The sequence below is a fragment of the Suillus subaureus genome (assembly GCF_016647635.1).
Source record: "Suillus subaureus strain MN1 chromosome Unknown BJ212scaffold_31, whole genome shotgun sequence".
Taxonomy (NCBI): Eukaryota; Fungi; Basidiomycota; class Agaricomycetes; order Boletales; family Suillaceae; genus Suillus; species Suillus subaureus.
Genome location: NW_024538587.1, coordinates 95,113 through 110,030, shown reverse-complemented (window position 1 = coordinate 110,030; position 14,918 = coordinate 95,113). Strand labels below are relative to the sequence as shown.

The 14,918-nt window shown below is 48.6% G+C and overlaps 5 protein-coding genes across 5 annotated transcripts; 2 read left to right on the top strand and 3 right to left on the bottom strand.

Annotated features, from left to right (window-relative positions):
* Positions 1 to 140: 140 nt before the first annotated feature.
* Positions 141 to 2,962, bottom strand: BJ212DRAFT_1483982 (common central domain of tyrosinase-domain-containing protein; the record flags this gene model as incomplete). Its single annotated transcript, XM_041340715.1, has 18 exons — positions 141 to 176; positions 234 to 571; positions 598 to 667; positions 726 to 958; positions 1,005 to 1,140; positions 1,191 to 1,273; positions 1,324 to 1,350; positions 1,411 to 1,435; positions 1,487 to 1,501; positions 1,560 to 1,577; positions 1,637 to 1,739; positions 1,798 to 1,881; positions 1,938 to 2,035; positions 2,094 to 2,268; positions 2,321 to 2,424; positions 2,475 to 2,529; positions 2,581 to 2,590; positions 2,647 to 2,962. The coding sequence occupies 18 exons, from the start codon at positions 2,960 to 2,962 to the stop codon at positions 141 to 143; spliced, it is 1,926 nt and encodes a 641-aa protein (XP_041189629.1).
* A 1,592-nt stretch (positions 2,963 to 4,554) lies between these two features.
* Positions 4,555 to 6,718, bottom strand: BJ212DRAFT_1278564 (S-adenosyl-L-methionine-dependent methyltransferase; the record flags this gene model as incomplete). The annotated part of the gene is made up of 8 exons (XM_041331438.1): positions 4,555 to 4,700; positions 4,756 to 5,223; positions 5,276 to 5,526; positions 5,585 to 5,822; positions 5,878 to 6,159; positions 6,213 to 6,312; positions 6,364 to 6,413; positions 6,466 to 6,718. 8 exons carry the CDS (start codon positions 6,716 to 6,718, stop codon positions 4,555 to 4,557), a joined length of 1,788 nt encoding a protein of 595 aa, XP_041189628.1.
* Positions 6,719 to 6,903: 185 nt separating this feature from the next.
* On the bottom strand, positions 6,904 to 7,908 carry BJ212DRAFT_1483980 (cytoplasmic protein; the record flags this gene model as incomplete). Its single annotated transcript, XM_041340714.1, has 8 exons — positions 6,904 to 7,041; positions 7,094 to 7,233; positions 7,283 to 7,292; positions 7,350 to 7,400; positions 7,455 to 7,507; positions 7,563 to 7,730; positions 7,786 to 7,833; positions 7,884 to 7,908. 8 exons carry the CDS (start codon positions 7,906 to 7,908, stop codon positions 6,904 to 6,906), a joined length of 633 nt encoding a protein of 210 aa, XP_041189627.1.
* A 308-nt stretch (positions 7,909 to 8,216) lies between these two features.
* Positions 8,217 to 10,465, top strand: BJ212DRAFT_1483979 (uncharacterized protein; the record flags this gene model as incomplete). Its single annotated transcript, XM_041340713.1, has 9 exons — positions 8,217 to 8,423; positions 8,477 to 8,647; positions 8,701 to 8,766; positions 8,826 to 9,362; positions 9,423 to 9,592; positions 9,642 to 9,960; positions 9,998 to 10,099; positions 10,151 to 10,300; positions 10,355 to 10,465. The coding sequence occupies 9 exons, from the start codon at positions 8,217 to 8,219 to the stop codon at positions 10,463 to 10,465; spliced, it is 1,833 nt and encodes a 610-aa protein (XP_041189626.1).
* A 1,299-nt stretch (positions 10,466 to 11,764) lies between these two features.
* On the top strand, positions 11,765 to 14,545 carry BJ212DRAFT_1448554 (glycoside hydrolase family 37 protein; the record flags this gene model as incomplete). Its single annotated transcript, XM_041338559.1, has 13 exons — positions 11,765 to 11,995; positions 12,047 to 12,316; positions 12,399 to 12,459; positions 12,522 to 12,656; positions 12,708 to 12,742; positions 12,797 to 12,865; positions 12,916 to 13,042; positions 13,101 to 13,304; positions 13,360 to 13,696; positions 13,747 to 14,094; positions 14,146 to 14,236; positions 14,289 to 14,315; positions 14,354 to 14,545. The coding sequence occupies 13 exons, from the start codon at positions 11,765 to 11,767 to the stop codon at positions 14,543 to 14,545; spliced, it is 2,127 nt and encodes a 708-aa protein (XP_041189625.1).
* Between the last annotated feature and the right edge of the window lie 373 nt (positions 14,546 to 14,918).

Genomic DNA, 14,918 nt, shown 5'->3' with positions numbered 1-14,918 from the left:
TTGGGTAACATGAACATGACGCGCAACAAAATTCATATAGCTCAAGAAAGTACAAGATGTAAAAGCCTATTTCACGACTGGCATTATTTTACAGCTTCGCAGTTTTTGCGATAAGACCCAAAGCTGTCAACCATGCTGCATCATGCCGCAGCTGGGTGAGTCGCCTGCCATCCACCCTGTAGAAAAAATCATGTTCAGAAAATCACCCAAATCAAAGATAAGCTCAGGCTTACACTAAAGACACCCTCATGGTGCTGCCAGTCGCATATGTAGACAGGGCGATCCTTGTTCTGTCCGTGTTCAGCAACAGCGGTCGACACCAGGGAGATTTCTATGGGAGTAACATTGCGAGAAGTGCTTTGGTGGCTTGGTATCTGGGGAGCCTCTGTGCCTCCATCAGCCCTGGCAAGCTCTGAGCCAGTAGCATCCACAATCTTTCCAAAGAACTCTCCCTTGATGTGAGCGAGTGTCTGGTCGAATGTAGCCACCGTTTCACTGTTGGCGCTTGATTTCATGATACTCTCGATCAATGCGGGAGGAATGGGAATAATGCCGTGGATTACAGTTCCCGCTTCACGACGCAGAGTACACGCTTACAAGGGGAATGATCTGGCCGTGCAAAGACTGTGACGGTGCCTATGAGCTGCGGAGCCGAATGCTCAGTTTCCTTTATGGTAGAGCTGGAATGAGTAGGAGCTATTGAAAGCATGCTCCAGAAGTTTCACGTGCACAGCAAATGTGCGATATTGAGGAATAACAGTATGGTCGGACAGCACGGCAGGATGGTCCTTGTCTGGAACAGGAAGTTGCGTCCAAGCGGACGCCGTCACCTGTTGCGCCGTGGTTTGTGGATCAAACCCGTAATAGGCCGCAACCTTCTTGCGTGCCAAGGCACGCTCGTCGGATGTCATAGCAGCTCGATTAACTTTAATGCCTGCAAACTCGGGATACGAATAATCTGACCGAGGTGAGCTTGTGTCATTCTAGACAAGATTGCTACGTACACTTTGGAAACGCGTCTGCATGCAAAAATCGAGCTTGAGAAGAGGTCCAGTAGTCTCCTTGTTCCGTTCGGAATGGTTGGAGTGGCCCGTCTGGAAGGAGCTGTGCGTTGTAAACTTGCGCATATGTACCGAGTTGCTAAAAGACAACTACTGAGTACTTGCATCACGACATCATCCAACCAATACCTGTGTCCAAGGGTATGATGTCCCTTTAAGTTCATACCCGTTTTCCATCCAGTACTCGGTATAGCACCACTCCCATAGAGCCACTTTGGGGTGTCAGTTACAAGAAAACGCCCTTGAACCAAATCATACATACACAGTCTGTCCACATTCGAATGGTGAACTGGAACGGGAGAAAGCCATGTAAGTCATACATGTAAGCAACTTGCGCCTAATTACGCACGGAAAAACAAAGGATCGAAGCCGGCCTATTTGAAGAGAGCTCAACATCATTGTGGTGGGTCAGAGGAGTTACTCACGTAGTCTGGGGCACTCTGCAAGTGTTTAATGAAGATCAACAGTATCGTTCGCACACAGGAATTTACAACTAACCATGTGTCCAGTTCCACCCTAAGTGATTGCTTGGAGTAAGCATATTTTAAAGGTTGGAACAAATGTATGTCACCTACAGCCAATATGTGAACAGCATCGTGCACACCTTCAAGCGACCCAGAGTTGAAATTATCCATTTCTCTCTTCGACTCCGTAGTATGATTGGAAAATTCGTCCCAGCTATCAAGATGTCAGTCAGTGCACAAGACTAGCAAAGACTAGCAAAGCTAAGACATACGCTAGTGCAGAAACCTCGTCATCATTTACTACAAAGAGCTGAGCGACTTTGCTTCTTAAATCCTTTGCCCCGGCTTTGAACGCCCTTACAAAGTCCAAATCAGTTCCCACCTCACGCGACATGTCTCGATCGATACTCACTTTTGCAACTGGTCTATGTCGCTGCCTTCAGGGTTCGCGGTACTAGCAACATAGCGGTATGTCCTGTGCCACTTGGAGAAGTATGCCACTTGTCCCGTCTGTCAACCACATTGTTTCAAGCAAGTTCCAAGATATGGAAAGGCAAAAGTATCATACCCTGAGCGTCTCGTCGGAAAAATCGGATGGGACCCCATCGACGAATGAGAAAAATGAAAGTGGATTATCAACAATTTGTTTTTGACCTCCAGCAGCCATGATTTCCACTTTGTCTTCATACAAAACAGGTGGAAGGCCATTCTCGGAAACATCCTTCTCGGCCCAATCCCAGTATCTGTGTGGAATATAATCGCCTGAATAAGCACTGTAAATGATTTGGCACGCACGGAAAGCGTAGTTCCTTGGCAGCTTTGACCCACACTCCACATTCATGCGGGTTTTTAGCCTCGATGTCGTGGGCCAGTTGATCAGCAATGTTTCCGATGGATTGCTGCAAAAAAATTGAGCAACATGTCAGTCACGATCATTTGTTGAGCATACCTCAAGAAGCATGACGTATGGGCGGTGCCAAGTAGGAAAAAAAACGGAGCCATGGCTGAACAAAGGTTTCAAAATAGACAGAGTGGAAGGGAGTACACTAGCTTACTTGCAATAACCTGTCACAAGCAGCATTGTCAGGCTGCGGAAGACTGCAATGGAAACGACCAAATACCTCCGAATCTGGCAGGAACGGGATTAGTATCTTTCTTGTCAGTGGCGCTATAGTCAGTTGAGGTGTTTTTGTTGCGGTCGCCTGCCCATTCAATGAAGGGCCTTCCGTGAATCGACGCAATTTCCATGAAGGTGCCTGCAGGCTCTCCAACAACTTGGGGGGCATCGGGACGCTGCTGGATTACGGCAAAGGCAAGGATGAACAATGCAAATTGGTAAGGATGGTCCTTCTCCAACGTCTCGATAGGCAAGCGATCAAATACGCCTCCAGTGCCCTTGCGGCCAATCACGGGATAGTGGTATTCGATAGAGCTCATCATTGAAGTAGATCAGAGAGTGGCAAGATATTAGAATTGACCTGGCGTTCCATCGTCTTGTAGTAGGAGTTGTATTTAAATGCCCACTACAGGCACACAGACAGAGCTCGCTTATGTGGAGCGGTCAGTCAGATACTGCGGCCGTGGCTGGAGACGTCTACTTCGGGCATTGTTGAGACATGGTTGATTGAAAGCTGACTGGATCGGGTAGAGGGTTGTCATTTCCTGACGCCTTATCCTTGAACGTTCAGGACCAGTACTCTCATGAACAGCGCACCCGACTACTGGAGCATCAAAATCGAGTACAGTGGGGATCATCGATGTGTTAGAGGGGATTTATATATGATTCCTGGGCAAACTAAGGAGCATTCTCAGCGATTTCAGTAGAAAGATAGCTGAAGTACTTCTGAAGACAATTAGCCGAGACGTAAGAAGCAGGTAAAGTGGCTAAGAAGCCTACCGCAGAAAGACATTTCTCTCGTTTGGCAGTCACGGTATATCATCGAAAATTTCCAGGATCACATCTGGCATGAGTCGATGAAATTTTGCCTTCAGCTTTTGCAAACTCCTAGCAGAATTTGGCAAATAGTGTAATATTTTCTCCCATGTCCCTCGCCCACCGCTGATACTGTGGAGGTAGGGAAAAAAAGAGGAGCTGGGATGACCGTCGATGTTTTAGATTAGGCAGAATCCTTGGTCGCAGCGAAATGTGAATATTTGAACCACGATTGAGTGAAAACGTGCCCGTGACTGGTACTCTTCTCTAGGTTCACGTGTCAGATATTTTCATGCTTGCTCTTGGAATGCTATACTGTGTGAGTGCGGGAATCAATGTAAGGCGGACAGTACTCCGAAGAAATCAACAAATTTCCACCTGATCTAGTGGATTCGTGGCTGACATGCTAATCACTGCAAATCAATCAAGTTTCAACAATTCGCACTGGCTGCCGTTGTACAGCCAGGTGCAAGATGCTTGCACCCGATAAGATGTTCTCCACTCGAGTGCACGTCCATATGCAGACCAATATTACATAATACTCCCGAGTCCATTTTGGGACTAAGATAATGTTCCCGGTTTACTTTACTCGTAGACTACCGCCCCAAGAACTCAAACACAATATTTCGAACAGTTTTCAGCTTGGCTTCCGTGACTCTGCGTTCAATTGGAAAGAAATTCATCTCCGACTCCGGGTCATATCGTCGGACTGACACAGTCACGCAGTGCTCAGAGCAGATCGTCGTCCTTGAAGGTCACCGGCACTAGTATTGGCCAACACCATTATGTCAAGTGATACGCCTCGGCGCGACCAAAATAGCTCGAGCAAACCATAACGGCCACTGTTAAACTATTTCTCGTTTATCATCCTCGCGTGACTTCGCCTTGCAGGTGGTTTGTCTCTGCACCACGGCTGTCACGTTCTGCTCTCCTCGACTCTGCGACCAATTAACAATTCCTTGATGCAAGTTGCATCTCTACAAAGTGGGCGAAGCGTCAAACTCAAAGGTGATGTACTATGTGCTAATCAGCAACGAACTTGGGGCTATCTACGGACAGTAACCTGTATACAATATTTCATAGTACGCAACGAATATCATCGCACTTTATATATCTGAACGACAGTCTCTCCAACTTCCGTTGTCTCAGAATTCTGTCTCACAGAATAATGGATCTCTACATCAAGTTCACGAGAGTTATTAGCGCTCTTCTTGCAGTAGAACGACCCCGTCACAATGGTGCCTGCATTTTATTGAACTTGAGCCATCTAGATTCAGAGTGGAGATGTGCAACATACCGTCTTCTGCATGGATCGGATCTCTTAATAGGAAAATTGTTTGCTTCCAGTGCGTCGGCTGGCTACGAGGCCCCGTGCTGAAGCTCGTCACTCTCTTATCCTCCTTTTGCTTGAGACCGGGACCCGTGCTTGCACGGCGTTGCGGGGGTGCTTTCCCACCCACAGGCCATACCTCAGCGAGTGTCACATCACCCTCCTTCGTCACCTTGACGGGCACTTCAGGAGGAACAGGTTCGCCCGTCGTCGTGAAGAACGTGTCAAAGTACAATATAAACGCGTGGATTTTGGTGCGTTTAGGGGTAGTTGAGACGAGAGTGAATTGAGAAGTGAAGTCGAGTTGGCGGGTTGTGATGTCTTTTATGTGGAGGTCCTTGAGGAGATAAGGTTCGCTCGCCATTGATTCGGGCCCGACGACGTCGACGATGGCTTCCTCATAAACATCGTTTGCCATGACCGACAAATCGAAACCTGCAACGTATTTTGAGAATCATGCAATACAACGAAATAGAACAATACACACCATAAACATCACTCCAGAATCCTATGCGTTCCTTCAAGACTTCGCTACCTTCACAGAGCCCGAACATGATCCTGCACTGGCTTGGGGCCATCACGCCTCCCTCTGGTTTCAAGAATCTGTCGCGCGCTTGCAGCACAGAGTCGAGCATGGATTCGTAGAGTAACGCGTAGCCCATCCATTCGGAGACGATAATATCGACGTGCTCGACATCATCCGGGAGGGAGATCTCTTCAACTTTTCCACGAATGACGCTACATGTGCGTGATCAATCATGCAAAGCAGATAAGGAGAACTGGCAGATGCTCTTACGTGATGACATTGTCTAGCCCGTTCGCTTTAACGATCTGTTCAGCCTTCTCGGCAATGTCGCTTGCGTCGACTGCGTAAACGTGCTTTGCCCCTGACTTGGCGGCGAGGAGGGAGAGTATTCCGGTGCCACATCCGACATCGAGTACGACAGCATCGCGGAACAGGATGGGGTTTGTGAGGATGAACGACGCGTAGGTGGAAGTGCGGACTTTGTCCTGGATCATAACAGCGTGGATGTCTTTTCACAACATATGAGATCTTGGAACACCATCAACCCCTGGAAAATCACGCACCATTTTCGCAGTAGCTGGAGAAATAATGGGTGTCGTCGTCTCGCGGCAACAGACCTCCTGCTGATGAAGGACCTGGTTCGCTGATAATCTCTGCGAAACGCCCCGCGTCAAACTGTTGACCGACAAGTGAGCGGTATTCTGCCATGTCACGATGAGCCTGTGCGAGCTTCCTTTCCAGGAGCTGCATCTGCCGAAGTGCGCTTGGTAGATCAGCGGGTGGTGCCGGGCGTTGGTCAGTGCTGGAGAGGTCTTCGTCGTCTGACCAGTCATCCATTTCTAGCTCTTTGGATGATTGAGCATCGTATGAAGGACGCGGGAGATGTAATAATACGTACGAAGCAGCGGATCATCTTCAATCTGTGGGATTAGGTACTCATCTGAAGAGAAGAAAGTCTCCGCCCCTGTTAAGTTCCCGACGTCTTCTGGTGTAGGCGCCTGAAGCTGTGTGTCAGTCGACGACGCGTGAGAGATCGAATAAAATCGTACATGTTTTCTGATGAAGTTGATTAACCGTATGCGCTGATGAAGGTCCAGTTCTAGGCTTGATCGTCACTGATTGGATATTCACGATGATTTCAAGACACTAACCCAGTTTCGCGCTTATGGTGCGCAAATCAAAGTTATGGACATCCTTGTCGTGTGCACGAGCAGCAGTAGCTGAAGGAAAGGCCTTGTCATCGAAGAGTGACCGGCAAGACTGATTTTGTGCTTGATCTGATACCCAATCTTCGAAGTTGTTGTCTTCCTCGGCGTAATCTGAGTCTGATTCAGATGATACTGATGGATCATCTACGTCCTCCCCCGTTGTATGGATCGTGGCTGCGGCGAAACGTATGGTCATAGTTTTTTTGGGTTGAGTCTAGGCAGGTGCTAGAAGGAAATGAGGACCCAAAACTATCCGATTACCGATATCACAGGAGGCAATCTGCCTAATATATACGTCCATACGGGTATACTTACGAACAGGCACAAGACCAGACATCGAGCATAATATCATTGACAGGCACTTGAATCAGGTCTATACGATCACATGAAGTCCTCTTCGATAGCTTTCCCGGTAAGCTTCGGCGCATCAGGATCCTCCTCGACTTCGAATAACAAATCGTAAGAGCGGGCAGCCTTCTCCGCTTCCCTAGTCTTGGCTAACTCTGCTTCAGCTTTTTTCTGTACTCTTAAATTAGTGATTGGTTTGAAAGTGAGATAACGCGAAGCGAACGTTTTGAGCAGCTACAGTTCTTTTCTCTGCGTTCTCTTTCTTGATGCGGTCTACGCGCTCTTGCTCATGATCTACATCCCTCTCGACTTTTGTTTTGTTGAGACGGTTTATGGTTAGATTTTCTCGCTTTGGGATGTGAACTGAGGGGGTATTAAGCAATAAAAGCGATTGAATGCGGAACTTGAGAACCTCTTTTGACCTGCAAATCAACAACATTCAACAGGCAGCGACGATCGAGAGATAAGGGCGCACGCACTTGTTTGTCACTGTGAAATGACACCTGACCGACGGCCATATCTCCGGATTTCTGGTATGAATATCTTCAGGCGGGCGCCCAGTGCGTGCATTGTGGAAGGCCCACCTTGAGGTTACTCCCCGGAGTATAAATAATGGTGAGGTTGTCTTTCTTATTTCCTACACATCTAAGATCAATATTCGGTGGATAGATGACCTGAATATGTTCACGAACCTTCGATCGAGTTAGCTTTCACTAGCTGCGCACAATCGGTCAAAAGCACCTGGGGAATGCTGTCCCAGGTCATAGTCGGTGGCATGCGAAGATAGACGTGCGCTGAGGACAGCTTGTCGACGTGGAACCACACATCCTGAGGCCATGCGTATTTAATCAAGTCTTCGTCTGATCTGGGATGGTGAACTTCAGTGTGTTGTGTGATGGGTGTTGCTAGGCTCACTCTCGACTTTATCCTTGCCCATGTAAACCATTGCTGGCGGATCAACCACTATACCGAAAATCAGTATTACCACAACTTGATTAGACAGAAGGGCTTACCAGTGGAAGTGAAGAAGAGGACCATTGCACTTGTGGCTTGAGGGAGGACGATGTAGGTTCTAGAAAACTAGATTTGCAGATGAAAGAGCGTGAGAAACATCGGATAGGCTGCCCTTGCACGCGAACCACAACGAGCGCTTACTTACCGGTGGCATCCACTAGCTACAAGCTTGCCTCGAACTCTGCTCTGCTTTACTGTTCTGACTGCCTATACAAACGCTTACAGTATCTCATTTGTGCGTCTTGATTTTATTTTTTTGACAGAGCCTTCCTAATTCTTCCAAAGAATCGATTGCAAAGTTTCTGTAACTTCAAGATATATTCTCAATCAAAATGCAACCCATTCCAAATCGGTTAGGACTTGGTCTGCGTCCACCTTTGCCATCATACGGCCAGGGGCCCTCAATGTCGGTTCTCGCACAGCAGCAACAAATGCTTCACCAGGGCTTTGTCCCTCCTCAAGCACAGAAGCTGACATCCCTGTTCGTTGGCTCAATATCTGGCGGTGTCACCGATAGCTTTCTAAACAGACTTCTTGTGGTAAGGATATATTGTCCTGATCCTCGTGTCATTCGCTTACAGCAGCTTCCCAGGCGTGTGGCCCCGTCAAGTCCTTCAAGCGCCTCATCACCCCAGCGAACAAGCCGCAGGGTTTCGGATTTGCTGAGTTCGAAGATCCTGACTCTGCATTACGATGCCTTGCTCTTTTGCAGGGTGTTGAGTTACCGGCACTCGAGGATGGGTGCGCGAACAAGAAATTGCTGGTGCGTCGTACTTTATATCTATTTCTCTCTTCAAGCCTACGTCGAATATCCAGATCAAAGCCGATGAAAAGACGAAGCTTTTTCTCGATGCCTACTCTGCACAAAAAATGAAAACCGATGTAATTATTCCCCACTTTCCTTACCTGACCGTCAACGAGCTAACGAACGATGCGCTTAGGCTGATGAGATAATGTTACAACAAGCAAAAATGAAGGTTGATGAATTAGTCGCCGAGATCAATCAGCAATCACAAGAAGCAGCCAATAGCGGTCTTCTCGACAAAGAAAAATATGTCATCCCACCACATCTACACGATCTTCAGGAAGCCGATCTTCCTGAGACGCAACGTGGTCTTGTCATATCTGAAATCGCCCAATTTCGTGAACGAGCCGCAAAGCGGGAGCGGGAAAAGTTGCGTGACGTTCGTGACGCCATGCCTCAGCTTGCACCTACCCCAAGCGGGCCGAAAGTCCGTGAGTGGGGAAAGCCACAAACCCCACAGTCACCACAGACTGTTCCAGGTAAATCTGCTCCTCGCGGAAAGGATGCGCAGGGATACAACAAACCTGTGGGGTTCGTAAAAGCCGAGGATGGCGCCGCTGCAATGGGGTCTGATGATCGCAGTATGCCAGGCAAGAGCGGAAAGACAGATGAGGAACTCGAAAAGGACCGCAAGGAAGCCAGACGGCGAGACGAGGAGGTTTCCTTCCGGGACGTAAGTTACAGTAGTTATTTCGCCAGGTGCAGAATCATCCTGCTAATGTTCACGATCTAGCGCGAACGTCGCTACGAGCCCCGAGAGCGCACCCGTATAGCAGCTCTAGAGCGTTCGATAGCCCGTCAGACCGCAATTAAAGAGGCAGAAGAGCGAGATCGTGTGGAGATGCAAGCTCGTCTGGATGTTTGGGATGATGATGAAAGTGATGAAATGTTTTACGTCGACAGGTGCGTTTACAAGTTTGTGTTCCGTGATTTCGCTCATAGTCTATGCCAGAACGCGGTGGAGACAGACTCGTTCCCGTAGGCTTGCTGCAGAGGAAGCAACAGATGCCGAGTCCCGCATTTATGAAGAACGTGAGACAGAGAATCTTCGTGTCGAGTCTGAGAAATTCCTCGCACGCCAGATGGAGGACATGCAAGCTCTCGCCGACGAGCAGCGGAAAGCAGGCATGCTTCTTGATGACGGTGCGCCAGTCAAGCTTAGCGTGTCACTGAACCCCCCGCCTGTCAAGGCAGAACCTATTCCCAAGGACACGAAATCGACTGTGTTTGGGCAGGAAGAGGAGGAGGAAGAGGGCATCAAGAAGCGGAAGGTACCGCTCGTTAAGCTTGACTTCAGTGCCGACCGAGGGCGAGAAGGCCAAAGAACGCCTCCAGATGATTAAAGAATCTGTACCCCACAATAGGGAGGCACTGTTCAAGGCGAAGGTCAGGTGGGATGGTGTTTCAGATGTAAGGATTAGGTTTCTCGTGTCCAAGCTGCCTGCTAATAATGTGCCATAGCCCATGATTGACCGCAAGCTGGAGCCACTGATACGACGTCAAATGGTAAACTATCTCGGTGAACTAGAGGATGACGATCTCGTCATGTTTGTTGTGGAGCACCTTAAGGATCACAAGGGACCTCAGAAACTTATCGAAGGGCTGGAGCCGGTGCGCCTTGCATATCACTGGTGCACTTGCCATTTACTAAACATCTATGGACAGGTTTTGGAAGAAGAGGCACAAGAATTCACGATCAGCATCTGGAGACAAATAATTTTCGAGAGCATGGCATACGGCGAAGGCCTGCACACGGAAAAGCTGATGGTCGATTGAACAGAGGGTGGGCTTTTGCACGCTGGGGTTGCTCTGCTCAAGAGGGCAGGTGCGTTGTAGCATTAATATCATGACCGCTGAGGTGTATGAGCTTCGAGAAGCAACTACACTGCGCCAGATGAGGATTTAGGATGCTTGATAGGCTGGGGAAGGGCTAAAAGGGTGCATCCGTAAGTACGTCATTAACCTATTCCCGTGACAAATGATACTTCTTTCTGAGCGTACCTGTATCAATCGATTGGTGAAGACCTTTGGGATTTTTCAAAAAAGCGCACGTTGCACATGGCACCATGCTGTTGAGTTCTCAAGATCTGCTTACCAGTTTGGAGTTATTAATTGACGAGGGAATGAGTAATGAGATATGCGCCTAGACCTGACTATTCCTGCTATCGCCATCAAGGTACTATTGTTGAACAAGCTCTCCTTTCGAGGCACCCCTCGACTCGTTGAGTTTTGCCTTTTTCTCAATGTTGTCGGTCTCGTTGACCCGATCCAAGCCGCTTGCCCCCGACTGCAGTAAAACGTTATTCGACCGTGGCTGTCAAGATTTTCTTCGACCATCTTTTTCTGTAGCTTTACCGATGCATGACATCCGTTCTGATGTTCGTCCTTGACCTCGTTACTGTCGCCACCGATTTGACGTTGAGGGATGTTCAGGTACGTCCACGTGCTTACTTATGACATGGGCGGTATTTCGTGAGCGCCTAGGGTCTACTGATTAGTTGGTACATTGGTATGTGCTGCACTGTAAGGAATTTGCTGGACGAATGCTAGTGTGCCAATGATCATCAGTGATTTTAATTAAAGGCGTGAGTTACCAAGTCTTATGTATTGTGGCGTTATGTAGCTCCGCGCCACGACGTTATAACTTCAAGCTCTACTCAACCCATTGCGTGAATTCAGCTTTCATCACTCAATGTCACTACCGATGCCACTCGGATTTATCCTGTCCAATTCTGAATTCGATCTTTCATGCATGGCAGTCTCACGTTCCGATCAGAACGTTTTTTATTATGTCAGTGGGAGATCTGGGTACAGTAACGAATTTGCAAGAAGCCGGCCCAGTCAGCAGACCTCGGTCAAGGCAACTGCTGATCCATCCATCAACAATTACCAGGATTTGTTGATGTTTTGTAGGCAGGGTAGCGACGTTATGCGCGGAGCGCCTATAAAAAGTCCCATGAGCTGGCGATTATTAGGCTGCGTCGCGTGGCAGGCCTCAAGAGCTCCTAGTATTTATACGACACCCGGTGCTACTTGAGTCACTGGTGACCAGGACATACATATCCCGCGCTCATGATGGTGTCGAGCTTGAAGGCTGCGGTCATCGCTGGCCTTGTTCATACCATATTGGCAGCTTCCACCAATACTAGTACCACCACCACTGCACCTGGCACCGCGGTACCAACGTTGACCATTTCGACAGCAGTGGCTAGCCCTAGTGCATCACTGGGCGCGACTCTGCCTTCACAGGCACCACTACCCCCAACTCAAGGATGGTGCATTGGTCAAATATTTTGCGCTGGTTCAGTACGTTACTTCATAATAACTTTGTGAGTCCCAGTACTAACCTCTGCCCAGTTGCTACAGACAGTCAATATTGCGCAGGTATACACTGATCCGAAGACGTTCGTAGACAAGCCAACCAGCAAGTCTTCTCAGCAAGTTCTTGCAGACTTCAGCAACTTCAACTTGTCGACGGTTACCGAAGGGCAGATCGTGAATTTCGTTGATAACGATTTCCTTGGAGAAGGGCTTGAACTGGAGGCTGCTGCTCTCACGAACTTCAATCCTACTCCAGCGTTCCTCAACAACGTGACGGACCCTTTGTTGAAGGCGTTTGCGCAAACTGTCCATGATTACTGGACTCAGCTTGCCCGTAATACCAATCAGTCTGCTCTTTGTGACGAATATCCCGGCTGGCACGTGCGAGAGCTCGCTCATTCCTCTGAACCATACATTCGTTATTCCCGGTGGTCGCTTTAGAGAACAATGTTCGTGTTTCTCTGTGTCTCTGCTCAGGTGGATATCGATCATATTTGGTGGCTTTCGACAGATTATTGGGACAGCTATTGGATTATTCAGGGTCTACTTCAGTCGGAATTATATGAAACTGTCAACGCGACCTTGCAAAACTTCATGGATGAGATCGCGGGCTTCGGTTTCATTCCGAACGGTGGTCGTATCTATTGTGAGTAGACCATTTTGAATCAGTCAGTGCATCTCATTGTCTGTGGCACAGACTTGAACCGCTCACAACCACCTCTCTTTATTCATGTGAGTTCTGATTAGCATTCTTCGATGTAATCATGACATCAAATCGTGACACAGATGGTATATGACTATGTTAATGTGACTGGAGACACCTCGATTCTACAACGTGCTCTTCCTTTGGCTGAGGTCAGTAGCTTACTGTGTTTGTGGAGTCCGGTTTCTGAATATCTATCCAGGTTGAGCTTGCCTGGTGGGCAAATAATCGTACAATCGAAGTTAAGAGCCCGTACACCAACCAGACGTACATGATGGCCCACTATGCAGTCAACAACACCGCTCCTCGACCCGAATCATATCTCACTGGTGGGTTGTCGTACTGAACCTGATTCCCCTACTTATCTCTCAACGTGCCCATATTTAGATTATCTGACCGTTTATGACCCAACGCTTTCTACACCTCTTACGGATAGTCAGGCTGCCGAGCTTTACAGCGAGCTTGCGTCTGGCGCTGAGACTGGATGGGATTACAGTTCACGCTTTGAGGCTATCCCTCAGCTTGGCAACCCTGGCTTGCGCTCGCTCAATGTGAAGAATAACATCCCAATCTGTCTTAATAGTATTCTGTGTATGTTGGTTTGTTTTGCTGTGCGTTTTTGTTGATGGGAACTTCGGGATGACAGATAAGGCCAGAATACTTCTTGCTGAGCTTTATGGCACGTCCAATGCGACCGCATCTAGCACCCACCTCCAGGTCGCTGCTGGCATTCGTGCGGGTATCCTCGACCTCCTCTGGGAGCCAGCTAAACTGGCTTTTTACGACTTTAACCTGACTTCGAATGCACGCAATGATATATTTACGGCCGCGACTTTCTATCCTGTTTGGAACGGGATCATCCCCAACGAAGTCCTCGCTTCTCAATCCAACGCGTTTGGTTACTTCGCAGCGGTCAATTTGGTGATGAACAAGTACAATGGTTCAGTCCCTGTTACTTTTATCGATTGGACGGGCTTGCAATGGTAACTCTCTACACCTTTTCCATGCAGATCTTATGACACGTGTATTTCAGGGACGCCCCGAACAGTTGGCCTCCACATCAGTACATCATCATGCAGGCACTGCGGGCTATTCCGTCTAATCTTACCACCAACGGGCTGCCTACACCCAGTTCAAATCAGTCTACATATGATCTCATTCCGGCAGGCCAGCTTGACTTTACGGAAGCTCAGCTTCCTGGTCAACCTTTCCTCACAGCACAGGCCAATCAGAACGCAACCGCAACTGGCCCAGCAGCGGACATCAACAAGTTAAGCGGTACTGTTGTTAACGGTGGAAATGCCACTGCGGGCGAAGGGTGGAGGGACACGCTTCAACGCGAGATGGCTAACAGATATTACACTAGCGTGCTCTGCAGTTGGTAAGTGGGATACGCTTGTTCTCCAGTAAAGCAATGCTGAGGCTTCATCAGGCATGCAACTGGTGGTTCGATTCCAGGATTACTGCCTCAGCTCCCAGCTAGCGAGTTAAATCTGACCAACAGCGTTGGTAACACTGGTAACGTCCGTGATTCTCAATCTGATTCTCCAGGCCGCATACTCATGTGCGATGCAGATGTTCGAGAAGTTCTCCAACCTCAACGTCGACTCTTCGGGTTATGGGGTGAATACACTGTCCAGGCTGGATTCGGATGGACGAACGGCGTACTTCTTTGGGTTGCCTCGACATATGGCGAGCAGCTCGTTGCTCCGCAATGCCCACCAATCGTCGCTGCTGCTAACACCGTGGGTGCAGCTGTCGGTCTACGGGCATCGTCTGGGGCCGTAATCGCTGCCGTGGTGATGGCTTTTATGGCATCTGCAATCTTGTAAATGTTGCAGATGCCGATTGTAGGCTCCGAGGTCTAAAACCTCGCGTACATAGAGTATGGCGCAAACCTGTTACACCAGTACACTGTTGTTGTTATTTTGTCTTTGGTGTGTAGAAATCCATCGTAACTCTCACTAGTCACTTTGCAAATATACAACAGCAGCGAGCATGCCAGTTCAGCAAAGGCATTTTTGCCACAGCTTGTTATGCTGCAGTTGTAGAAATCGATACCTTCAGCGGGCTTCGCACCAGATTTCATCAAGTCAATTGCATCATGGCGATTCGGGCACCGGAAGTGCGTCATATAGTAGGAATGTCGTTCTGATTGGGCAAAGTCAGTGCGCCGGAGTCCAGATGTTGAGGATGTCGGACGGG